The sequence below is a fragment of the Pezoporus flaviventris genome, unplaced genomic scaffold, assembly GCF_033815535.1.
Source record: "Pezoporus flaviventris isolate CSIRO_AGI_PZ_B2104156 unplaced genomic scaffold, CSIRO_AGI_Pfla_v1 ptg000041l, whole genome shotgun sequence".
NCBI lineage: Eukaryota > Metazoa > Chordata > Aves > Psittaciformes > Psittacidae > Pezoporus > Pezoporus flaviventris.
Window position 1 is genome coordinate 5,170,948 of NW_026892589.1, and position 26,048 is coordinate 5,196,995.

General features: G+C 46.3%; 1 protein-coding gene across 9 annotated transcripts in view; it reads left to right on the top strand.

Annotated features, from left to right (window-relative positions):
* Positions 1 to 26,048, top strand: part of GGT1 (gamma-glutamyltransferase 1) — a 61,711-nt gene that overhangs the window by 24,395 nt on the left and 11,268 nt on the right. For 2 of the 9 annotated variants that reach the window (XM_061466005.1, XM_061466007.1), the window contains one exon: positions 25,304 to 25,471. In XM_061466005.1, the coding sequence (XP_061321989.1) occupies positions 25,308 to 25,471 (164 nt within the window). In that variant the 5' untranslated portion in view covers positions 25,304 to 25,307. Of the gene's footprint in view, positions 1 to 4,096; positions 4,223 to 4,489; positions 4,611 to 12,684; positions 12,830 to 12,905; positions 12,974 to 13,807; positions 13,927 to 18,917; positions 19,104 to 19,837; positions 19,989 to 25,303; positions 25,472 to 26,048 lie in introns of those variants that run through there. The other 7 variants (XM_061466004.1, XM_061466009.1, XM_061466001.1 and 4 more) reach the window with 7 other exon arrangements.

Here is a 26,048-nt window from a genome sequence, read left to right on the forward strand (position 1 = left end):
ATGACACTGCAGTTTTGGGGAAGAAATCCTCTTAATGCTTCTGCAGAGCACGTGGAGGTGGGGAGATAAAAGGTGAACACAGCATCGGTGCTGGCAGTAGCAACTGCACACAGACAGGCACTGCTGAGACTGCACTTGATAGACAAATGGCAGCAATAGCTCATGCAATATTAAATAGGTCTTAAGCCTTTTGCTTCTTGCAGCTGAGGCTCTCTTTACAGCCCATGAGGCACCTTAGTGGTGTTCTGGGTCTGAGGCATGCATCTGTGCAGTGATGTGGCTAAAAAATGGCAGAGTTCTGTTAAGTAACTATGGACACTGGCCCACCATTACTGGGGAAAGCAGTGAAGTTCTAGCAGGGCCCATAAAAGCAGATTTGTTGGCCTGTGTATTGCCTGAATAGAGGATCTTAACAGCTTGTGATCTTTGTGGTCACAGATAAATTGGACAACATCGCTGGAAGCACAGGGAATGTCACCAGTCCATTCAGTGACACATGACATTAACTTGACTTCTTAGCACAAGAGAATTCTGAGCTTCCACTGCTTTCATGACGAATTAATTCAGAGTCTGAGGTACGTGGAAGATTTCTGTTGCCTCCATTCTGGAAGCATGCTGCACCCATTTCATTTAGATTATCTTGACTAAGTGAAGCCATGTGTAAAGCTAGATACGCGAGGTTTGAACACACAGTCTTGCACTGAACCACTGCAGCAGCTGCAGTGCCTTGCAGAAAGGCAGAATTAGCAGCTCTGAAAGCACCACCAGAGACACCCATCACAGCTCTGGAAGCACTGCAACTAGCCAGGCTCAGCACAAAGCCCTTGCCCTTCCTGACCTGTCCTGTGCCACTCAGGAAGTGTATCACACACCTCCAGCATGGGGTATCTCTTCCAGCCCTGTGCTGGCTTTCAGAGGGAGGTGGTGGGAAGCCCTGACTCTTCCCTGCTCTTTCCCCTCACCTCATCCACTTCTCTCTTGCTGCCTGGTCCTGTGCATGCTTTCCAGACACCTTTTCTGACCTCCCCAGCTCTGTGTTTTCCCCTGGCAGACACACAGACCCTCAGGAAACCCTACAGAAAGGTAAGGGGGAGTTACTGTGACTGGCAGGAGGCCTTTCAAGGCAGCAGCACAAGGTCCCTTTGTACCCCCCTGTGCTTTTGATCAGCCTGTAAAGGGGGACAGTACAATTAAAAAGGCAGGGCAACTGCAGTTACTGAAGCAAACACCAGGAAGTGGCACCTCCAGGGACAGTCTGTGGTCCCAGGCTTTATTGTTCAGCCACCTGCCTTTGGGGCACAGAGGTGGCTGCTTGCCTGCTGATGCTTTCATTAGGCTGATGGGAGGTGTAAGGGAAGGCCCTGCCACCTCTCCAGGGATTACCATACATTAGACCATTTGAAAGGATGGTTTAGGGCAGAAGAAACAGTTGAGGAAAGCCCTGCAAGGACTTAAAATGTATCTTGCTATGGGGCTGTCACATTTCCAGCCTTCAAGAAGCAGAAATATTTGATATATTCTTCATATATATATATATGGTAGATATATATATTTCTTTATATAACTTTGATATATAAATATAAATTGATGTATTTATAAATTTTATAATATGTCCTCTGGGATACCTTTTTTCTTTGTGTCTCATAAAAATATTTCTAAAGCGCTTTTAGAAAACCTGGCTCAGAAAGTACCACAAGTTTCAGGCTATGGGCTGCAGTTACAGTTCATAACAGAATTAAGCCATCTTAAACCCATACAGGAGGGGCTGAAGGCAGCGTTTGATGCTGCTAAGCTGCTTTTTGAGTTTGAAACCAGTAAGTGCACAGATTGTATTGGCTCTAAGCTTTTAGCAGCAGTGTTAAGCCACTGACAGCAACCACAGGCCTCCAGGGGAGTATGTGGACAAGACAGCCAGGCTGTAAAGGTCTGACCTGAGCAGGCATGAAGCGTGACAGTGCTGGTGGTGGGTTCCAGTGGTGTTTGCATGGGAAGCTCGGTGCTCTCTCCATCACTGTCTCTGGCAGAGTGAAGTGAGTGCAGCCATCAGGATGACACATAAGAAATCCTCCTGCTGAGGAAAGTGACTCCACTGACTAAGACTTCCATGTTCTCCAAAGATCTCAGTACTTTTAAAACCTTGTTTACAGTTCATGGCAGGCCTGGCAAAGTTATCAGATGATTTTCTTTCCAGCTTGACTAGTTTTTCTCCATCTATATCCAAAGATAGAAAGACATCTCTCACCAAAAAAAAGCCAAGTATTTAAAAGCTAGTAGAACAGTACAAGAAACAGGGCTTGAAGTGAGAACTGGAGCATAAAAGCATTCTCTGAAGCATTTCCTCCTCTGGGGAACCTTTCAGAGCCAGATTGTTACACACCAGTGACACAGCATTTAGACTTAGATGGGCGATAAGAAATAGGTCTCTAAGTCTGTGGGTGAATGTCCAATGTTGAAGGGCTTCTCTGGCTGTTCTGTCCTGCTCAGCCAGCCTCTGGACACTGGACTGGAGCTGCCTCCTGGAGCTAACATGAGTCTCCCTCAAGCTTGTGGCCTGGTCAGCAGTGTCACCCACTCCAGCCTTTGAAAGATAACAGCCACTGTGCCAAACTGACCTACTGTCCTGCTACACCATAGATGAATTTGGATCTTAAACTTCTGGCATCTGATTTATGTTTTTTCTCTCACCTAAGGCACCCTGAGGGATTTGCCCTGAGGGATTTGAACTTAGGAGATCCCCAGACCCACTTCAGTCTGCGGCGCAGTGCCATGAGCAAACAGGAAAGGGTAGTACTGCTCACCTCAGTCTTTTCCAGAAGGCTGCAGTGTAGCCTATCTGGTGCTACTGGAAAAGCAAACAGGCTTTTCCTAGGAGTCTTGTCTGTGTCACCTGGCACTACCCAGCTGCTCAGCACAAAAGCTCTTTTGGGCTTCGCCAAGGTCACATTTGGTTTGGATAACACGATGTGTGCCGCTTCTGCCTTGTACACAAAGCTTGCTGCTCACCTCAGTGCCATCCTGCACATGCTATACACCTTGTGCAGTGCTGCAGATGGAGCCTTTCCAGACAGTCTGTCAGAGCATCACTAGAGATATTAGCCTTGTTAACCTTTGAAGCAAAGCGCATTTCTAATGTCAGCACAGCAGAGGCCAACATACAACCTTCCACCTTCCCCTACTTTTTACCTCGCCATAAAAAATGTTTTGGCTTTTTCTGTGCTTACCACAGCAGTTCTGTGTGGCTTAGCCCATGTTTGCCTCATTGCGTCAGTCTACACAGTTCACTTGTAAGGAATTTTCATCCACACCTTAAAGAAATTGAGGAAGATGAGGTTGTGAAGGCTCTGGGGCACAGGTTCTGCGTCAGTGATTGCAGGGAGCAGTGCTGAAAAGGAAGAAAACCAGAGGGAGAAGTGGACTGCTTTAGAGGAGCTACCTTGTGAAAAATGCTTTGAAGAGCAGTGACTAAGTGCCTCCCTGCTTTGTGCCATCATCCCACAGGGCAAAGGAAAAGTGCCAGGGTGCCATTCCCAGACCTCTCCTCCACCCAGAGGGACTGCTGATGGGGTACTTGGCCCTGCACTCGCTGGTGTCTGCTGGTTACTCTGCAGACTGATGCCCTGTTCAGGCATCAGCCTGGATGATTCCAGGACAGTTGATTCCAGCGGAGATTTCCCCCATCTTTTTGCTGCAGTTTGAGCCAAATACAGGGCTGGTGTGCAAACAAGGTGTTTGTACGCCAGAGGCATGTGCTTGGTGAGGAACAGCAGATCGTGTCCAGGAGGCAAGGGCATGATTCCTTTTAGGACTATCCAGCTTCAGTGAAGCACGTGTGACACTTCGGCTGGAAGGGACAGGACGGGATGCTGAGGGGATGCAGCAGGGCAGTGGCGAGGGGAGCACCCCATGGAGGGGACACCCTCGCGGGACGCTGCTGCTGGCAGCGCATCCCCCATGGCAGCTTCCTCCTCTGGGTAACTGGCAGACCCCCTTGTCCGAAATGCCACAGACCGCAGGCTGGCTACCCTCAATTTCCTCCCGTCTGTGCCATCTAGTGCCCGGTACAAGAACTGGGACTGACCCAGCCTCTCACCCGCAGGGGAACAGCCCGGCCGCTCTGGAGAAGAGGCTCTCCTCTCCCTGGGCCAGGGGGCCAGGCAGGGATGTGCTGGGAGGACCCCTGAGATGCCGCACCGCCTGCATGGAAAATCCCACTTAGTTCCAGGTAGGATCGCAGCGCGCAGGTGTGTCTGTGGGGCGGATGGAGCGGGGAGAGTGACTCTGTTCCGAGGCTGGAGGTGAGGTGAGGCTGGGTGATATTATGCTGCCAGAGGCTGCAGGTAGGGAGAGGAAGGCTTGAAGTTCTCGGGAATCCTGCGTTTGCTTTTCAGGCATTGCGTTCCCATGGCATGCTCTGACGCTGCACACGTGTTTTAAGGAACAAAAGTACTGACCTCTCACTGGAATTCTCCTTTTTGGATAGATTCCAATGCTGTTCCAAGGGGAGCTACAGCTAGCTTTACTTAAGTGAATACCCTAGATTGTAAAACACTTTTTTTTTTCAATGCAAGTATAGGTTGTTTGGGCATAACCTTTGTTACGCCATTTCTTAGGTAAGTTCCTTGTACTAAGTTGTTATTTTTGTCAAAAAGCGTCTATAGCTGTAGCTTGGTTTGCCAGCTTTGGTTCTTAACTCTGCCCTGTCCTCTTTATCCTTTTCAAAGGAATACTTCTCCTCTTTACAGACCCAGTTTAATTTATAAGCCCTAAATAAGAGGGGATAAATCAGGAGCTAACAAATTCTTGCTTCCTTCTTGCTGCCTGTGTAAGAGAATTAATGGTGTTGAAAAGAGCTGCTAACTCAAGCCCATCAGAATGTATCTATCCTTCATATTGGTTTATCACAGACAGACTTTCATATTTCTCTATATTGAATTTCATCTGCTCTTATTTGCCCTGTTTCTCAAATGTTTTCACGTTTTTCACAAGCTCTTAGAAACTTTCCTGATGTCCTTTGCTACCTCCATGTTATCTTCTGCCACTTCATTACTGGGCCGCCAGTATATATTATATATATCATATTTTATATATTATATATGTTATAAATATATTGAACATGCTGCCTCTAGCATGTTCATTCTAGCAGGGCACCCTGCTCAGCTTTTCCCGTGTGACATTTTGATCATTCCATCTTTGCTGTAACTTGGATTAAAAATCATTATCTGATACCTGCTTCCCAAAACTTCTTATCAGCAGCTTCTGAAGTTAGTAGTAAAGTCATTCAAGGAGGAGACAAATGTATTTTTGTCCTCGGGATCACATCCAGGAGTCTGTGAGCTCTGCTTCTCTTTGCTTGTGAGCTGCGTCTGCTGGTTTGCTCCCCATGGAGCTCTGCAGGTTTCCCTCTCCAGGACATACTGCACAGGCATGTCACGCTGTTTCTGAAATGTAAATTTTCCTACTAATTTACTTTCTTTCTTGGTACTTAAGCAAGCCTGATTGCTTAGGAAGTCTCAGTTGCCTTTTCAAATGTGAAAAGGTTAAATTGCCCCTTAGCACCTGATAAGCAACTGGTTGTAGTGATAGCTGGCATGCTCAGAGCTCTTCTGGGGCTGCTATTGATCTTGGCATGTTATTGCTTTTTAAGGGACTGATCTTTGAAACCAAGGCTCCAGGAAGTCATTAAAGGATGTGTTTGCATCCTGCTGTGCACTGAAACTGTGAGGATTTCAGTGGGAAGGAAGCTCATCTTGAAACAGATGCAGTGTTTATCAGCTTTCCCTAATTACTGCTCCATCTTCCTGGAGGTGGTATTCTCCAGAGCATCCCCTCACAGCAGGAGGCCAGTGCTAAGTGTTAAGTCCCCGCTTGCCCAAAGCTTACTTGGTCCCATCTGTGCTCTGGAGAGCTCTTTTCTAAAGCTCTGGCCTCGGGCAGGTGCTGGGCTATGCTGCCTGCGTGGCTGTTTGCACACCTGCACTTGCTCTTTTCCTGGATCGATCGGTGCGGAGGCACGGTGGGTTCTCTAGCGAGCTCCCGGCTTCTCACAGGTCTGTAAGCTCCTTTACTGCTTTCTCACTTTGGGACTTGAAGTCTCTAGGGCTTCCTGCCTTCCCCTGTGTAATTCAAGACTGTTGGTGTGCCACAGTCTACGTAGGCTTTAAAGTGTTTGTGTGAGATGGGTGCCAGGAAGAGTCCTTTCTGGAGTTTGTCCCCAGAGCCTCTTGACAGGGAAGCCCAAACTCTGTTTTACTTGCAAGGAAATGGAGGCTCAGACAATCAGTGTGGTTTATTGCAATAATTTAGCAGTAGAAACAGGAGTAAACCCCTGTTCACCCTCCTAACCTAAGCACTGTAACTCCGAGGCTACATGTTTCCCTTCCCCAGCCCCTACCCATGCAGCAGTTGTAATCTAGGGAGGTTGGTGCAGTGGTCTCATTTCCCTGTGCTAAGGAGACGCTTGGCCTTACATGCATCATCTTCCCTCGTGGCATGGCAGCAGCTGTGCTGGGAATGTCGGGGGGCTGAGTTCTGGGCAGGGCTGAGCTCGTTGCTGTGGCTGAGCCTGGCTCTGCCTGGCCCGGCTGGTTAGAGAGGTGGAGGGCAGGGGCTGTGTATGACAGCTGGGCTCCCAGCTCCCCAAACATGCGTCCCAGCCTTAATTGCAGTGGGTGTAATTAGCAGTTGAGAAACTATGAGTGTGATTTTAATAAGCTGCGAGTAATGCAGTTTGTCTTTTCTGGAAGAGATGCTTTGCAAACAAAAACTAATTAAAAAGCACACACACAGAGCAAACAGCAGCTCTGCAGTGAGTGCCTTACTGCTCTATGTGCAGTCTGGCCGGTGACCTGACCTGGCACCTGAGTCCCCCTTTGGGTCAGTCTTCATGATAGGGTTTCTGGGGGACTAACATGTGAAAACTACAGGATTTGGCTCAATTGTGGGTTTTATAAAAGGCTCTTCCCTGTCTTCACAGCTCCCCTTTGATATAATGTTTTTCCTTGATAAGGTTGAGTCTCCTGGGTGTTATTTGCTGCCTTTCATTCCTGTCACCATTGTGTTTCTGTGTTCTCTCCCATGAGCCCAAATTAGCTCGAGGCTGGTGGGATCTCTGTGGCAGGGCCAGTGAGGCAGCCAGGGTGGCATAGGGGAAGGCAGGAAGCCCTTTCAAGAGCAGCCAGTGTTTTCTGGTAGCCTCAGATCTGAACAGCCAGACTGAGCCCTGAACTGATCCCTTCTCCTTCCTGCTCTCTTAAGAATACAAAAAAGAGGTCTCTTTTATCTAGTCTTCTGTCTCTGCAGAAGCCTGCCTGGCACCACTGGATTTCAAAGTTGATTTCTGGCCAAGGGAGCTCTCATGGGAGAGCAGCTTCATTGAGTCCACAAGGTCTGCTTCACCCAAACCCCATTTCACACCAGGCTGACCTCACCTCTTCCCCCATGCTGAGAGGGAGGGACGAGGCCGCTTGCCCCCCTGCAAATGTCCATTTGTGCCTGATGGCACTGGCTGCTGCAGCTCTTGTAGTATAAGGGGTGCCTATGTTTGTAGTACAGCTCCTCTTGACCTGTGGGAAGCACCCTGAACTTTGAGAGCGCAGAACCAGAGGAATGCCTGTAATTTCCTATCTGTTGCTATTTCTCTCTGTCTGGGACCAGTGGTCGGGGTCCCAGGTTGATAAAGGGTGGGGTAAAAGCAGCTTGCTCACTCATATCCCTTTGTGCTGTGCTATGCAGGTGTGACTGGCCTGCTGCCTGCTCTGCCAGCTAGCTGCAACCCTGGCACATTGGGAAAACAAGCAAGGCTTTCCCCAGAGACCAGGTTGAAATGTGGTAAAGGGATCTGTGATTCCCACTGGAGTGGAAAGGGCAGCAGGTGTAGGCTTAGCAGATGGGAAAACACTAGGCATGTGGCCTATCCCAACAGAAAGAGGCTGTGGAGAGAATGCAGGGCAGCCCATCTGTGCAGGTTGGAGAGGCCAAGTTCGTGTGCCAGCTGGGCCCCTGTGCAGCACTCTCTATCCAGCCTCTGTGGCATGCATGCTGCTCCCAAAGCCATAGCAAGTGGGTCTTCCCTGGAGCCATGGTGGTGCAGCCTCTGCTTCCAGCCCACTTGGATGTTCACAGTTTCCACAATAGGTTGCAAGTGCTTTGAGGCAGAAGCCTGTGATTCTGGTATCTCAAAAGCAATGGCCATCTCTCTGCCCTTTGCAGCACCAAAACAAAGCCTAAAGGAGGCTGGACAGGGGGCCAGATAAACCAGGCAGGGACTGTTTTCTGACATCTAGGGCTTTGGAACCTACACGTGAGATGTGAGTCTTGTTTGCCTGATAGCAGGTTGCCTCCCTCAGGATGGGAGACCTGTTGGTATTTGAAACACTTATCCCTTCCAATGTTATGCTCTGCCCGGAGGAGGAGATGCTGTGAACATTAAACCTGCCAGGTTTCTGCGCTCAGATGCAGAGGCCTTTCGAGTCTCTGTGGTCATTTTGGATGTAACGTGTGACCACCATCCTTGGAAAGCATGGAATCATCCAGTGATTTCAGTGTGTACCCCTGAGCTGGTGGAAGGTGAACATGCTTGACTGCTCAGCTGAAGCATGGGCTGTGACGGGAGTCATTGTACAATAGTGTCCATCCCACATGTGGGCTGTGGCTCAAGAAAGTTATTTATCAAGATTAAACCTGTACAGTACGTTTTCCTCTTAAGGTCAAAACTGTTGGGTTGCAAACGGGCACACGCAGATGAACTGTTACCGAAGTCTTAACTGTGAGCCTGAAGGGCTAGGAGAATACTCTGAGCTACAGGGAGTGACATCTTTAGAAAGGAAAATCATTTATTTCCCAAGGCTGTTGTTCTGGGGAGCAAACAGAGTGTGAGGTGCTGAGAACTGCTGAAATTAAAAGAAATGGAAGTCCAGATTCTCCACTATGGCGTGAACTGTCTGGCATGGATGAGACCTTCCTATGTAGTGCTATGTGAATTAACTGTACTGCTACTCTGTGCCTTCCTCACCTGCTCACAGCAGGAAAAAGGGCCGTGGTGTAAATCAGAGCTCCCCAGCCCATGAAACTCTTGTTTTTGTGTGATCATCCCCAAGAGGTTTTGGCCTCTGGAGGCTGGTGGAGGTGCAGTCAGAAAGTACTTAGCCCCTGCACACACTGAGTGCAAATTAGCTCTTCATCTAAAGCCTCTTGGGTAGAAATTCTAACAGAGCAATTTAACAGCCATCAGTGGCTCTTTGCTCCTGCAGCACCCTTGGAAGATGGGTTGGTTCCCACTGCCATGTCAGCTGAGTGCCCCAGGCAGGCACCAAGCCTGGGGATGCAGGTTGACAAGTGGGGATAACAAATCTGGGGATGCTGCACTGCCTCTGGCCTCTGCTGCTTTGTCCCATCCCTCTTTGAGAGGTTCCAGCCCTGCCCCTGCTATGGGGCAGGAGGTACTAATTGGTCCAGTTCAAAACTTGCAATACTAAGGTAATACAGGGCTGATTCTGGCTTACCAAGATGTGCTGAATTTTATGCTGAGAGGTTTCATTTGTTGTTCCGACACTGGCAGAGCTGATTCTGCGGCAGAAACAGCTGAGAAAGGGACAAGAAGTTGTGAGACTTCCCAAGAATTAAAGCTCTCCTAAGGCGAAGTTTGAGCAGGCTGCACACACAGAACTCTGTGGGGCTGAGCCTTGGGTCAGTGTTTCTTCATGTCCTTCTGAGCCTTGCTCCTCTGAATCCCACTGATTCTGAGGCAGAACGGAAAAAAGATTTGTGAAGGTCTGTATAGTGGACCTTGGCTCTTCCTGGATGAAGCCCTTGTTCCTCTGTTTTCAGGGCCCTCTTGCTTCGGTTAGACTTTAACAGCAATTAGTCACACAGCAACTTTCTATAATAATCCACGCGTTTTCCATTAAAGGGCAAACACTTTGAACTTCTCCCCAGCTCCTCTCCTGCAATCTAATCTGCTGTCATTTTTCACAAGGAGACAGTGTTACCTTCATGTTTTATTCATTTCCTGTTTACAGCGAGGGAAAAACCAAAGCCATGAGAATATTTGGAAACAACAGCCCACGGAGCTGCAGGCGCTGTGGAGTTAGATCATCGTCAGCCTCTGCACTTGTCACTTCCAACTGCGTCTGGATTTATTAAATATATCAGACACATGACAGGGAAGAGAGGTGATGTCTAGCAACATCATTAGAAGAATCTGGGGGGAAGGTTCCTTATTCCAACCTTGACACTGACATGCTCTTATCCCTGTGAAGACTGTTTGTTGCCCTGTCTCTAAAGTGGGGACATGAATGTTTTTCTCATATTGGCCTGGAAGATTCCCTAGCCCCCATAGTACCTTCAAAATGCTCTTAAGTTACTAAACATTCTTGTGGTGATGGTGATAAGATTTGGTGATCTGGACAGATTATGGAGTTTGAGGGTCTTCCTGTAGGTGTAGTGAGTACTGGACGCTGTTACTTGTTAGGCATCTTTACACAGCCTCCCCTGTGTGATTCCCTCTTGTACCATGAGTATCAGTGGAGATACAGGGGAAGGGACCTATTATGACTTTTCTTCCTCTTTCTGCTTACAACTTGGTTGAGCTTGCTCTGCCACCCACATAGTGTGTTCAGGGTGTCTCCAAGCTACCCTGTACAGGACATGCTGCACCTTGAGCAAATGGGGTTGGAAGAGTTTGCTGCAGTTGTGGTTGTACTGCACAATGCCTGCCAAGGGTGCAGATTTCTTCCTTGGATAACAGTATCCCAGCAATTCAGTTGTTTCTGGTTTGATCCCAACAACTCAATAGCCAGCCCTCTTCCAAAGCAACAGAGCAAGAGGGAGTAGTTTACTGAGATCATGTTTATGTAATTTGCAGGGGAATGCAAATGTAGTCAACAAATCTTACGTATGTAAGAAAAAGCTAGTTTGTCCTAGATCTGAAAAATAAATCTCTTATGCAGCCTTCCAGCAGTTAGAAGGGGATCTAACTCACATATGTACCTTTATTGGTGGATAAAGAACTGGCTCGGTGGATAAAGAACTGGCTGGCTGGCCGCACGCAAAGAGCTGTGGTCAATGGCTCAATGTCCGGCTGGAGACCAGTAACGAGTGGTGTCCGTCAGGGATCGGTGTTGGGACCGGTCTTGTTCAACATCTTTGTCACTGACATGGACAGTGGGATTGAGTGTGCCCTCAGCAAGTTTGCCGATGACACCGAGCTGTGTGGTGTCCAGGATACCCTGGAGGGAAGGAATGCCATCCAGAGGGACCTCGACATGCTTGTGAGGTGGGCTGATGCCAACCTCATGAGGTTTAACCATGCCAAGTGCAAGGTCCTACAGCTGGGTTGGAGCAATCCCAGGCACAGCTACAGGTTGGGCAGAGAAGAGATTCAGAGCAGCCCTGTGGAGAAGGACTTGGGGGTGTTGGTTGATGAGAAAATGAACATGAGCCAGCTTCAGTGTGCGCTTGCAGCCCAGAAAGCCAACCGTATCCTGGGCTGCATCGAAAGGAGTGTGACCAGCAGGTCGAAGGAGGTGATCCTGCTCCTCTACTCTGCTCTTGTGAGACCTCACCTGGAGTATTGTGTGCAGTTCTGGTGTCCTCAACATAAAAAGGACATGGAACTGTTGGAACAAGTCCAGAGGAGGCCACGAGGATGATCAGGAGACTGGAGCACCTCCTGTATGAAGACAGGCTGAGGAAGTTGGGGCTGTTCAGCCTGGAGAAGGCTGCGTGGAGACCTCATAGCAGCCTTCCAGTATCTGAAGGGGGCCTATAGGGATGCTGGAGAGGGACTCTTCATTAGGGACTGTAGTGATAGGACAAGGGGTAATGGGTTAAAACTTAAACAGGGGAAGTTTAGGTTGGATATAAGAAGGAAATTCTTTCCTGTTAGGGTGGTGAGGCACTGGAATGGGTTGCCCAGGGATGTTGTGAATGCTCCATCCCTGGCAGTGTTCAAGGCCAGGTTGGACGAGGCCTTGGGTGATATGATTTAGCGTAAGGTGTCCCTGCCCACGGCAGGGGGGTTGGAACTGGATGATCTTAAGGTCCTTTCCAACCGTAACGATTCTATGATTCTATGCTTTTGAGTCTCTTCACGCTTTCAAAGCAGGCTTATTCCTTAGGGAGATTTGGACCATGATTTGGTATACAGGAACACTCCTTGCAGTATTTTAGGTAGCTCACTTACTTAAGCTGGCACAATGTAATGTGAAGAGGACAGGGGAGATCTCTGGCTGAAAAGTAACCTGGGAACGGGCAAAAGTAAGATCGTTCTCCAGTCCAGTTCACTATGCATTGCAACAAGCAGCTCTGTTTGCAAGTCATTGCCACATCTCCCTTCCCCACCCAAACCGAAGAGCTAGCCGTGGAGGTTCCTGCTGGTGAAGGATTTCGATTCTATGAGCTGGTGGCATTTATTTGGCTGCTGTTGCATGATCCTGCAGATCTTTGTGCTGTTGATTGTCAGTGACAGTAACTCTATGAATTCCACTGTGTGAAAGCCTGGGCTGGCTTCTTCCTTTTCCAGTTGCCTCAGCTGAGAACACATGGATATCTTCTGTTAGCCTTGGCATCTCCTTTATACAGCTATCCCAGAGATACTCAATCAGTAATTTATAGCTCTGAATCAGGCAAACCTTGTCCTAATTCATGACATAGTTTTTCATGGTCAAACACTTCAGTGAAAGATCAACAAAACTGTAATGGAGGAAGCTGAAAGTGAACTATTTTCCCTTTGGAGAGCAGTGGTACATCCTTGGGAGATTTCCTTTCCATTCACAGACTACAAGACTTCCTCTGATGGAGAAGGACAGGATATGCCTCTTGAGCTTCCCAGGTCAGTGTCCAGGACACCACCTTTTATGGGATACACATTCTTTCTCCTCCACAGAGCTCCCGGTTTGTATGGCCATGGAGCAGGGCAGTGCTCCAGCATCAGCTAACTTCGAAGAGTGCAAGGAGTGGGCTTTTCCCTAACAGGGTGAGTGTGGGGGCAACACTGCCGTAACACTTGCTGTCAGGCCTTGTGCCACACGCAAAACCAGCAACTGGCAGAGTTATTGTTTGATATGTGAAGAAGAGGAAAGAAACAACTTTGCCAGAACAGATTCACTCCTGGGAGTATCTAACATCAAAGTATTGTCTCCATTCAAATCTGGTCTTTCCCTGATCCCCACCCTCTATGCTGTTCCCTTTACTGTGAGGAAGTGCGGCATGGAAAGTGTCTGTCCACTCTGTTCTCAGCTTGCCCTGTGAGCCAGCAATTCTTCAGGGACAGGGAGGGGGAAGGGTGGCATGCCTTTACTGCTCAAAGGTATGAGTACATCACCCTCTCTTACCACTCCCATATATAAAGACTTGCTGCCTCTCGGCTCTGTATGACCAGTCTTGCTTTTGAAATCCCTGCTTCTGGGAGCCATTGAAGAGTAAGGGGAAGAGAGCAAGGCAGAAGCCTTTTGGTGTCACTAGCCAAAGTTGAACTGCACGCAGGGAGAACAGAGCTTTTAAAGCAGTGAGTAAACAGCATGATTTTATCTTACCATCTCCTTATTTTGGGGTGTGAAGTTGAAGAGTTGTTTCTTTCCCTTTCTTGCATGCCTTTCCAGCTCTTTAATCATAGTTATAAAAGTGTACCTTTGTTTCACAAGCTTTCAGGCTTAGGTTTGAAGAGCAAGTCTTTCTCTTTTATAGGGATTGCCAGGTTTTGATTTACTGTGTTGACTTTGGATTCTCTCAGTTAATGAAGTCCAGGTCACGGGCAGCAGAGTCTCTGTCCAGGCAATCTGAACACCCCCTAGGGTTGTTGCTTAACACTGTGGCTTGATAGGATCAGCAGTACGTTAACTAAATGGTTTCCAGAGGAATTCAGTTTTCTGACAGAGGCTGAGATCAGCGAAGGGAGCTGGGAGTCTAGTAACCAGGGATCTTACTCAGGTCAGTGGGCAAGATATTTCACCTTTTCATGGCCCATCCAACCCTTTGAAGGTATCTTATCTGCCACCCTACTTGGTCTTCACTGCTTATTGGGTTGAAAAGGTCTATGAAAAGTTGGTATGTAGGGTCATAAGGCTGAGTCACGATTTGACCCTAGTTTTATATTTAGTACAGCACCATTAAGATAAGTGCTTATCTGATAGAGGAAAGACTCAGACTACTACAGAGGTCAGAGCTATACAAACACTGAAAGGCAGATTTCATAGTTTCTTAAAGATGAAAAATTCTTACTTAAGTCAATGTCCTGTTGAAAAATAGTCCTTTTCAGAGAAAGTTAGTTTCTGGGCTTGAAATCAACAGATCTTGCATAGCTCCTCTTTTCACGTCATTCTGTGCTTTGGAATATAACCTAGGAAATGCAAACCCTATTGGACTGGAGGTCAAGCGCTGACAGGTTTCTTTCTTACCTGCCAACAAAGCGGAGGGCCAGGAGGCAGGTGCAGAGCCAGAAAAGCTGCCAGGACAATGGGATGATGCTGGGGGTGTCTTTGAGAAGTAGAGTGATAGGCCAATGCTGTGGGAGAGAGCAGAGCTCCTGATGCAGAGCAGGGACAGCACTCAGCAGGGCACATGTCGGGGATTAGTTGAGTATGGGGAAACTGGCCTGTGAAACAGAAAGAAATGTCCTGAACTAAACCAAGCAGGTAACATTTAATTGTTTGTAAAGAAATTTCTGTTGTAAGGAGCTGTCAAGCGCAACAGTATTTGTGTGAGAAGGAACAGATTCTGTCTGGGAAAATGAATATTTAGACACATGAAGGACCAGAACATCATGCAGAAGGCTGTATGCGCATTACCAGAACAAAAAGAATGCCCCTCTTCTACTTGTGCTTGGAAACCAAAGACCTGGTCCTGCTCTTGGCTGTTTCTTACGCTGTGGTATCTCCATCTCATGCCAATTACTGAAGCTGAATCCAGCAGCTCTGGTTACCTCTCTAGTGGAAGAGGTACACATCCCTCACTAAAAAACCACTCTGTCCCCATATAGCTATTTTGTTTGTGCTGATGCCCTTCTAATACGTCAAAGGCAGGCCTCCCAGGACCAAGGCTCTTCTCTCTAATCCAACACAAGGTCCCAGTCCTTGGGCTATATTTTCTGATCTAGAAGTCTATGACAAGCAGGAGTCAGACCATGGCTACTCCAGGAGAAGCAAAGTTATTCAAACCAGCTCCATGGCGGTTAAAAGACTTCTCAACCTGTAGAGCCTTGATTTAGCAAAAGAAGGTGAATTTAAGCAGGTAGCTCCACATTTTTTTTCAGTTGGAAACTGAGCTCTTTTCCAAGTTCTGCTGAAGTCTGCTGATTCCTCTTCAGTGAATGCAGGCTCGAGTTCATTAATTATTTTGGAATCTAGTTTTTTGTTTATTTGCTATCCAGATGCTCTACAGTCTATGAAATATTAAATAGTTGCCTGCTATGACAATAACATTAAGTAAACCCTTCTGCAGAGCACTAAGAAAGTCCAGACTTTATGTGTGATCTGAGAGCTTCCACGTGTATGTGAAGCATAGATCCAACTGCAGCAGTCAGGTTAAACTGAAGAAAGCATCTAGCCTTGAGAACGGGCATTGTTTATTGCTTCTTCCTTTCCTTTAGACTTTTTTGTCCTCCTGCCTGCCTCCTTCATTCTCCTTTCCTGTTTTTCTCTTCTACCAGTTTAGGTTTTCTTCTTTACCCCACATTATTCTCTCTTCTTTCCCCCTCCCTTCAGTAGCCCTCTCCTCCCTTTTATGCCAGGACTTCGAGGGGAGCCTGTCTGGGATTGTGTTGCTGAGCTGGCTGCTGTGGGAAAGGCATATCTGTTAGCTGCAAGTCCTTGATGGCCGGGCAGAAAGGGTTTGCAAAGATGAAAGGGCTTCATAAAGCTGATAAATACATAGCACAGATTGGTGTAGGTTTTGGAAACTGTGGAGCTTGACACAAATACACATAAAATTTATGCATAAAGACTGAGTCTAAGTAGCAGAGGGAAAATAAATTGAGGAAAAGTGATAAGACAAACTTTGAACAGAGGGCAGATGCCCTTTTCTGGAAAGGATGAGCAGAAGATCTGCAGTTATTGTCAGATAAGACTTGAAATTAGGTAAGGCTTAATGAATTTGTCCTTGTTACTGACTTTATGCTCATTTTGGCATACTGAGTTATTACAGCCAGTCATTTGAACAGAAAATAGGAAAGGTTAACATCCTTATTTATCAAAATCAAGACAGTGCTCTTACAAAACAGAATACCACTACTAAGCTGTTACTTCTTTCATACATACATCCTCTATCTGGCAGAACAAGATCACACAAGATGTAGAAATATCCTTTCTAAGACAGCTCAGGCAATGTGCTGACCCTTCTTATCACCTAAACTGTATAATCTATGTATCAGTCATAATCCATTTGAAGATCTTATATCACTGTCTAATCATCGTCTCCTTTAGATTTATCTCTTTTCTACGTCTGGAATATCATTAGAATTATAGTAACTATAGATTCAGAACCCATTGGGACCGTAACAATTTTATTAATATGCCAGTGGCACAAATCCTTGATGTCAGAAAAGTACAACCTCAAAAGGCTTTATCAAAACTTTCCCCTATTAAGCACATCCCAGTTTTCTCTGTCAAAGGTGAATCGCTGCTCCTTCTGCACGGCAATCAACCAAGGAGCCTTGTGAGCTGTCACACTAGAAGTCCCAGTGACACTACTTCAGCTACCTATGTGCGTAGAAGAATGTAACCAGAACTGGGCTATGTGGCTGGCAAGAAAGGGTAATAAACCTCCTCATTTTCCAATTATCTCTTCATTGCTTACCTTTGCACCTACGGATTATCATCAGAAACCAGACTTCATAAAATGAGTTTAGTGGGTTCCTCCTCTTTGAGCAGGTGTGTTATAGTGGAATCAACTCTCATTGGAGGGGAAGGAGGTGTTTGGCTCTGACCCAATATCTGCTTATTTAGTTTCAGCTTTGAAAGTCAGCTGTTGTGCCCATGCTCTTAGTCAGTTTGACCTATTGCACGCTAGGCAACTTTTCCAGTTCCTGTAGTACCTTTTCTCTTAAGAGTCTCCCCTAGTCACTTGTTTTCAAGGACTTTTTCAGCAGTGATCTTTTTCATTAGTGGTTTTTGTGTGGTGTCCAGCTTATATTAGGACTGTCTGCTACACACACGAGTGGTACCTGACTTCCACTGGGGGCCCCAAAGGCGGAGGAGTGGAGCAAGGGATCAGAAAGGAAAATTTTGTAGGAAGAAACTTTGCAGGCTTATTTACATCTCTGTGTTACTGGACACTCAAGGTACTATTTGATGCTTCTGTTCAGGTAGTATTGGAACGCAACATTGTTCTATTAGAGGGGAAAGACTTCCCCATGGAAAAAATTAGCTAACCTGCAAAATTAGGGCATCTTCTAACGCTTCTGTTCCAATAAGGTGTTAGTTAAAACATCAGGAAATGGAGGATTGGATTGGATTGCATGTCCTGCCATAAAAGGAGGAATCTTAACAGTAGATGTGATTGTGTGATCTGTGTTGTGCGAGTTGTTGCTGGTGTTGCTTCATGAAATCCCCATGGAAAAAATCAGTGGGGGTGAGGGAGGAAGCAAAAAGGAAAATTACCTAGAAGTGCCTTCAGGTTGCCTGGGGGTTTTCAGTATCTGCAAGTTCTATTACAAGAGCTGTGAAGGCATTGCTTCAAATGCTGACAGATGCATTCCTTCAGAAGAAACAAATGGAGCTTTCACTCTGTTGTTCATGTTTCAATGTAATAGCACATGCTAATTTTTGGATAATTTTAAAGCTGACCATGCCGTGAGCATCACACGTGGAAAGAGGCAGCAAGCCCTGCAGGAGATGCTTTTCTTCTTTTTTTTTGTAATGGGTTCTATAATTCTGTGTTGAGATTAGCAAGGCAGCCATGTAGCTGCATTAAATATGGTGTTACTCTGAGATGTGGCTTTGCTTCTTGAAACATGCAAGGCTGTGTTATAACAGGATTATCTATTGTATTAATGCCTACACAAAGATACTTGTCTGTTCCCAAAGACCATGTAAACTGAAATGAGGGAGTTGTGCATAGCACAACCTGTATGTAGCAAGCTATTTATCTATATCAGAACCAGAAACACTAACTTCAGGTTTCGTAACTTTCTCTGACCCTATCCTCAACTCTATTCATACATAAGTGAAAGAGTAACTTGCTGAGGAGCATCCAAGTTACTCCAGCTCTGTGCTGATAAGAATATGCAGAGATGACACTGCATTGCCCATGAAGGACATAGGAATTTGCTTCATTTTGGTGGCATACTGTTTTAAAACTTGCCTTTCAGCAATTGGGATGAAGAGTAACAGTTGGGTAATTATGATTTAGAACAGGGATCTCTTACAGCTAGCAGCATTTTCATGTCACCTTGCACCCTCTGATACAGGTTGCAGACAGGAAGCACTCTTCTGACCTAGGTCTACTTCAGGGACATAGTTTTATAGTCCTAAAGTTGAAAGGGGTATTTGAAAGATGTGCATATCCTAAATCCCTTCCAAATATTTTAAGGCTGTAATGCTCTTGTTTTATAGTACTGATTTTACCAAATGTAAACGACAAAGAGAAATCCATTTTGTTGCTATTAAGAAGATGTGTATTTTGAAGCAGGGGAAGCACGTTCTCAAATACTTTTACTTTTGAAGCTAGGCCAAACTTCGTTAATGAGTCATTGTAGTACAGGTACCATCCTTCTGAAGTCGGTAAAGATCTGGTGTATCAAAGGTTGGAGTGGGGCAGAGAGACTGAGCATATTTGGAATTGAGACATTAACCAGTTGACTAATCCTAGTAGTCAAAAGATAGCATCAGGCAGTGTTGACTGGCATTCAGGCAGACTTTGCTTCATCCTGTGTTTACAGGACAGCCACCTGGCCACAAGGCATGTGAGCTTGAACTCTTGCTGTGATTTGCCTGTGCTGCATTCTGGATGGGCATTCAGCTTTTGTAACCAAGTTGTTTGAGTACAAAGACAGTTTGTGCAACTCATTACCTTGAGTCTGGGTTGCTACTGGGGTTTATGCTACCCCGTTCTATGGCAGGTGAGCTGCAACCTTTGAGCTGCAACCATGCTTCCAGATGTGGCACAAACAGGTATGTAGGATTGTTGCTTAAAAGTCTCAATGAGGATAAGTGATGGAGGGCAGGTTTCTTCATCCCTACCTTCCTGCTCTGCCATCCATCCTGCCAGAGGGTGCTGCTATGGGAGCAGGGGTAGCAGAACAGGCATTGCATCTTCTCTTTGCAGCTAGATGACAGGAGTGTTAATCTGAACTAAACCCAATGACAATTTAAAGTAGTGTGTAGTTGTGATTACTGAAGAACAGGTATGTGAGCTGGTCAGGTGCCCTCACATTGCAGGCAGTGATTTTCCTTTGGCAGAGAGGTTATTCCCACCAAACTTAATCACAGCTTCATGTGTCTAGGTTTAAGCTGCAAGTTACAGACACACTTGAAATCCCTCTCTTTTTGAGCCACAATGCGCCAGTGGGTTAGGCAAGAGGGGTGTGAGGGTACATGAGATGGGAGCACTTCTACTTAAGATGACCACATATTTGCTCAGAACTTAAGAGCTAGTGATGAGGTGTGGGAAAATTCATGTTTGCACCATGTAGTAACTGAATTCAAGAACACAGAATGATTCTGCTGGTGATACACAACCTTTGTGGATGCTAAAATATGCATTTTAAAAGGTGTGGGTTCTTGACACTTCACCTAGTCAATGATTACATGTGCATTCCTCTCGTACTGTGAATTCAAACATAATGAGTTTCAATGAGTTGGTCTCTGTGAGCAGAACAGTACAAATATCAAATGGTACACTTCAGAGAGCTTTTAAGGGAACATAAGTGGTTACTGCTACAAGGATGTACCGTCCCTAGGAAACGGTTCAATGCATGAGCAAGGATATTCAAAGGATATCAGTACATAGAGATCTGCGCAAAAAGGACAAAACGGACTTGCAAATATGTTTGAAAGGTAAGAGGAAATTAGAAATTACCTTTGTTAGGCTATTCCCCTCAGCCTGGAAGTGCTGTGTGGGATGTTATTCAACAGACTTTTGTGACAATGTGACTTTTTTAACACTCAGATGAAAGCTTGCCAAAAGAGAATTGATGGGACCTGACTAACAAGTCTGAATATGCTCAAGTCTAATAAATTCTAGTTGAATGTCAGAAGAGCATTTGAAAACATCTTTTGCAACAGTTGGGAGAATAGAACTATTTTAAGAAGCATTTTGATTTTAAATTGGGAGTGAATGTAACAGCGATGTTCTGAATGGGTTTATAAAACTTTATCTTAGTAACTTGCATTTTTGAGATCGAGTTTGACAGTTCTGGATTTCTGGAAGGTCCCCAACTAGAAAACACTGTGAAAACAATGTGAAATGGGGTATTCTGCATTTATTTCACCATTCTGCTTTTTTTTCACTTCATAGTTTATGCTGGGTGTCTTAAAATAAAAATTGTTCGATTTGACACTAAAATTTCTTCAGGAAAACATGAAAGCTTTTTCAGGGGGAAAAAAGTTGCTTCAAGAGGAAATTCTTGTCTCTCAGTGAGCTCAGAGTTTGCTCTACATTGGGCAAAATACTGCCTACATCTGAGGGGAAGGAGGCAGCAAGTCACGCAGGGTGCAGGACAGCAGGGCAGGAACCAGCATGGAGCACTAGCTCTGAGGAAGGCTTTTAACTGTGTCAAATGGAGTTACTGAAGTCTCTCCAGGGACTGCTCTTCCCCCTGCTCCAGGCAGGACCAGTGCCTAGATCTGAATTTGGAAGCCTCTTTGGGCTTCTTTATGGCTTGGTTGAACTCTGCTTAAGTTCCCTTATCACTGGTGGAGATGAAGACTGCAAAAGACTTCAACTTAAATCTTGTAATGGGTACGCACAAGAACTTCATAGTTTTAAGTTCCAGCTCAATACAAGAATGTATCTCCTATCTCATTGTGTGGCTTAGAATTTACTAGACTTAAAATACCTGCTCTTTTTGAATTCCATGTACTTTAGTCTTTGAGTCAGCTTTCTACAGAAATCTGTATCAGACTTGAATTGGAAGTGATTTCCTTAGGTACAAGAGGTGGTTGTTAATACTTTGTTTAAAGTCTCTAGAAGACACCATGTGGACAAGGTAGAAATAGTTATGGAAAAAAACACCTGCTAGTCCACCATGACGATCAGTACCTTGTAGGGGAATCTGCCTGCCTGCATGTGTGCTGTTTGGGGAATGTCTTGAAGCTAATGGCCAAGTGCTGGCTACTGGGTTGGGGCTGGGAGTACAAGGAATGATTAGGAGTGGTGCTGAGGTATGCAGCCATTGCATGATGGGTTTAAAGCACAGACCTCTTGGGTTAAAGTTTGGAGTTAAAGTTCTAGATGCTGTCGGTGGATGATTCCTTCAGTGCTTCATTCAAGAACAAGGCAGTGCATGAGCTCCCTTGTCATCCTCTGGTATTCCGGTGTTCTCTCTCCCCTGCTTTCTGGTTGGTACATCTCTTTCAGTTCTCCCAGTGCTTTCCCTGACCGTGGCAGGTGCCTCATCTCTACAGCATACACCAGCCCTCTTGGCAGAGATGTCAGACTCTGTATTTCCTGCCTGACACTAGCTAGCCTGTTGCACTGGATTCTTCTAATTCAAAAAGTGTGATGTTTAAAATAAGGTTGTGAATGTTGTGACACATCTGAATACAGCTCATTTGGGTTGCTCATACAAGCGTATGGTCCTCCCCCTCTCCTAATACAAATTAAGACAGATTATCAGGCTACTTTATAAATACCATGGCTAGGATTGGCTGTTGGAACTTTATAACAGTGAGAAATAATCATATTGCTTTTAATGGTTTTATAGGCCTCTTTCCTGGAGACCTATTGCTGCTGCCAAGCAACGCTCTGTGACTGAAGTGCTAGCCAAGCTTCCAAGCAGCTGGATTTGGCAGAAATTTGGAGGTTAAAGCCAGCCTCAGCAGACAATAGCTCGTGTGGTGGCCTGCAGCTGCTGCTCCACACCCAACAATAAATCCTAGTGGGGACTTGAGGCTCAAAAAGACCATTGGTGCAAAATTCCTGCAACGCACCTACCCAGAGCACAGGGAAGTATGGAAAGGTGTGCTAGAGAATGGATATCTGCAGGGTTCTGATCCATCTCCCACTTGCCATCAGAAAACAAATGTCTCTTTGGCTCTCTGCTGTGCTACAGCTAGGAAGGCAGTAAGAACTGTGCAAGGGATGTTTCCCTCTAGGGTAAGGCCTGAAACAGGTTAAGGAACTTAAGGGAGTTGAGCTGGCAGTTGAGGCAGAGGGGATTATCCTCAGCTGAGTTTTCCTTCTGTACTGTGTAAGAAGAGAAAGCTGCAGATCTTTAGCTCATGCGTTTGTTTCTTCCTTAGTAGGATCAATCTGACAGATTGCACAGATGCACTTTTATCAAGAACATTCACTTTTTCTGGCCCCAGTTGGCCCACAGAGGGCAATGTGGTCCCACAGTGCTGTACAGAAGCAGTGCCTGGCAAGCAGTGTCTCTTCTTCGAGGCAGTTTGTGTGCTTGTTCCTGCTGCCAATAGTGTGTGTCTGAGGGACTGGCAGCGGGCCTGGAGCTGCACCTGAGTTTTATGAAGTGAGCTGGAGAGCCCTTTTCAAGGTCTGTGCACTCAGCAGGCAGCTGGACACTCTGCTTGAAGCTCTTACAGGTCTAGGAGATGCTCATAAGCATCATCTGAATCCAGAGAGGAGGTGAAAGATGAGAGCAGAGGTACCAGCTGAGGTTTCCCCTTCTACTCTCCTGCTCAAAGAATATCTTGCCTGACCTGGCAGTGGGGCAGGCAGCTGTACAGAATTGCACAGCCCTAGCCAGGAGCCTACGGGTTAACTCACCCACCAAGGCACTTGAGTCACCCCGTGCTTGCAGGACAGCCCAGCATAGAGCAGCCTTCAGATAAAACAAAGTACCTTCTGCCTGGCTGGGGCGTAGATAAAAGCTCCCCTGGCATTTCTTGTGAAGCCTGGAGGAGACTGCCAGTGCTGAAGCTGAGCTCCCTCTGCCAGCAAACAAAACTGTCTGTAAGCTCTGAGGCTGTGTGTGAGCTATTGTTGGGGGAATAATGGCTTCTCTGTTTCCCTGCACAGTCATTGCTCCGCTAACAGGCCACTGGTCTCTTCTAAAAGTAGTTGAGTGTAAATCAAGTTCTAGAACCTGGAAAGAATTTTCATCCATTTACCTTTTACTGCCCTCAGTTGACATTTGTTTGCAGAACAGCAGTATATTTACACCCTGGTTTGAGCTGCTTTACTTGGAGATATCATTACTGCTCAGAATGAGACCCACAGATACAGGTTTTGGTTAGAGACCTCCTAATTGAAATAACAGGAGTGGGGTGGGTGAGGGGACAGTGCTTGCTGGTCTCCTCCCTCTGAGAAGAGTTTTGGTTTGGCTGGCCTGGCCTGTTTCCTCTAGTTACCTCAGTGCTGGCATGCTCACTGCTCCCTAATCCTGCTGCTGCTGCAAGGCGCCGAGTGCTGCTCTGGCTGCTGGAGCTTGTTCTACTTTGGGCTCTTGAGCATCCACAGAGGGTAGGGTTGATGGATCCACTCTTCACCCACAATGCCATGGATTGGCTTGTCTCTGAATGTGGCAAGATGCTTCCAAAAGGTAAAGGGCGTTTGGCCTATTACACAAGTACAGTAGTCAAAGTTAACACCCAGAGCTGCCCTACAGAGGGGGAAGTCGGTCCCTGAAGGCAATATGATGAATTTAGGTCTTTTTTGATGGAAGAATCTTGTAATAGAAAAGGAAATGGGTCAAAGTGTAGCTGTACAAGAAGTATTTCATCAACTGTGAGTCCCAACAAGGTGGTAGTAACTCTCCATCCCCTCAATAGCTCTCAATCTTCCTGGTGTGTATCTGTAACGTGCATGCCAGAGAGCTCCTTGGTGACTTCTGCTCGCTCACAGATGAACTGTAACCCTGTGCACCCCAGGAGCAGCTGTGTGCAGCACCGGGAAACATGGAGACATGACCACTGCCCATCACCATCTGGAAGTGGCAGGCTCACTGGAAAGATGCTCTGGCCAAGGGCCTGGACAGGGTGGGATGCTGTGCTCATACTGGGGTGTGCCAAGTAGTTTGGCCAAGGTTGCTTGCTAATGACTAAGATGTATTTTGCAGTGGTCATTCACAGCCTTCTGGACAGAGACTCCTCCACAGACATGGTGTTTGAAAGCACATTATATAAAGTTAATTTCTTTTTTAAGTTTTCCTCTGAAAATGATATGACTAGCATCAGTTATGTTCTGCTCTTTGAATTTCCCTTCTCACCTATGAATCTACTGTTTTTTTTGGTGTATGAGGTTGCCTACCTGCTGTAACTAGCCCAAGTTGCTGTTTGGGGGCCTTTTCCTTTCTGGTAACACTTCAGAGCTTTCAGGTGCTCACTGAAGCAGATCACTTTGCAAACAGGATGGCAGGAATGGGTAAAGGGGAAGCTGATAAAAGCTTCGGAGTTGTTAGAATAGTTGTTCTGCACAGTGATGGCAGGGGCATAGAAATGGTGCTGGCAATGCCCATAGAAAAGGTCTTTATGTGAATCTGAGTGAGCAGATATTTGTAAGACCCTGTTTGTGGGAGGTTTGGAGGAGGAGGAAGCCATTCACTGCCCATAGCTCAAGGGCTGGAAAGATGGGAAGGATCATATACAGCCTCACCATGTGGCTAAGAATAGGGAGGAAAAGATCAAATCCAGCCTGCATCCAGGGTGTGGGCAGGATGTAGTGCCCAACTCCATCACATTACAAAGGGGCAAAGGCCTTGCCAGCATGTGCAGGAGAGGGAAATCTGGTGAAGACTCTCTGATTGGTATTCCTGACTTGATTTAGCATCTAGCTAAAATCCAGTCTGACACTGGGCCCCTGTTCTCCCAAGCAGAGCATAACTTAAATGCTTGCTGAACATCTAAAATCTTCAGAGTGTAGTCATAAAGGGCTGGGTTGTCCTATCACCATTGAAAGGTAACAGTACCAGGACATCTTGAATATCCTCTTCTCTCTTAATAGTCCATTTAAAAGCAGGACATCACCCTGTTGTGAATGTCAAGGAATACAGAATTGGGCTCGCAGCTCCCCTGGCCACTCCTTCCCAACCACCCTTCCATGTGCAGAGCTTCAGCTGCTGGGGGGTAGAAGGGGGAAACAGTGGATATGAAAGAAGACAGATGAAAAGGCTGCTCTTGTGTCTGATCATCTGCTTTCTAGTTCCCATACACCCCAGAAGCTGCAAGGTTGACAGTCCTGTCTCGTTCCACAGGAAGATGAAGAAGTGCTATGTGGTGACTGGAGTCCTGACTGCAGCCCTGCTGGGGCTCATCTTGTTCCTGGGTCTCTTCTTTGGACTGCCCTCTGACTCAGGGGACACACACACTTACAAGAAGGCGGCTGTGGCGACAGACGCGGGGCAGTGCTCGATAATTGGAAGGTACCTACTAATTGTTCTGTGACTTGCATTAGCTCTGACACCTCTTGCACAAGATAAAACTGTTGTTTCCCCAGTGTCCAGGTGCAAGCCTGGCAGTTGACCAGCACAGGTCACCTCTAAACTCCCCGTGGAAAGAGGAGGCCATAATAGAACCTGGGCTTTTACCATTCCTCACCAAAGTTACTGCAGTTGCTCAAAGACGGCATAGCAGGCAAAGATCCCCATGTTCATTCATGAACAATGGGAACAAGAGATGCTTTCTGAGCTCCTTATAAAATTCATTTAGCAAGCTGTCCTCTAGTCCCAGATGCAAATGCTGAGATTTCAGGCTCCTCCAAGCATTGCTGTTTCTCATGTGAATGTGTCTGGGATGCCTGTCCCCACATGCACTTTAACACATCTTGGTGCTTCCAGACTAGTGTGGATGTGTCTCTGAGGGCTGATCTGGTCTGGAACTGGACCATTAGGATCTGTTCTCTAAGTTGATAGAAGCTCAAAACTTCTTTTTCCTGAGGAACCTATAGACAAATGGGCATTAGAGAATCTGTCATAGCTGCTCTGATGAGGTTAATTGACT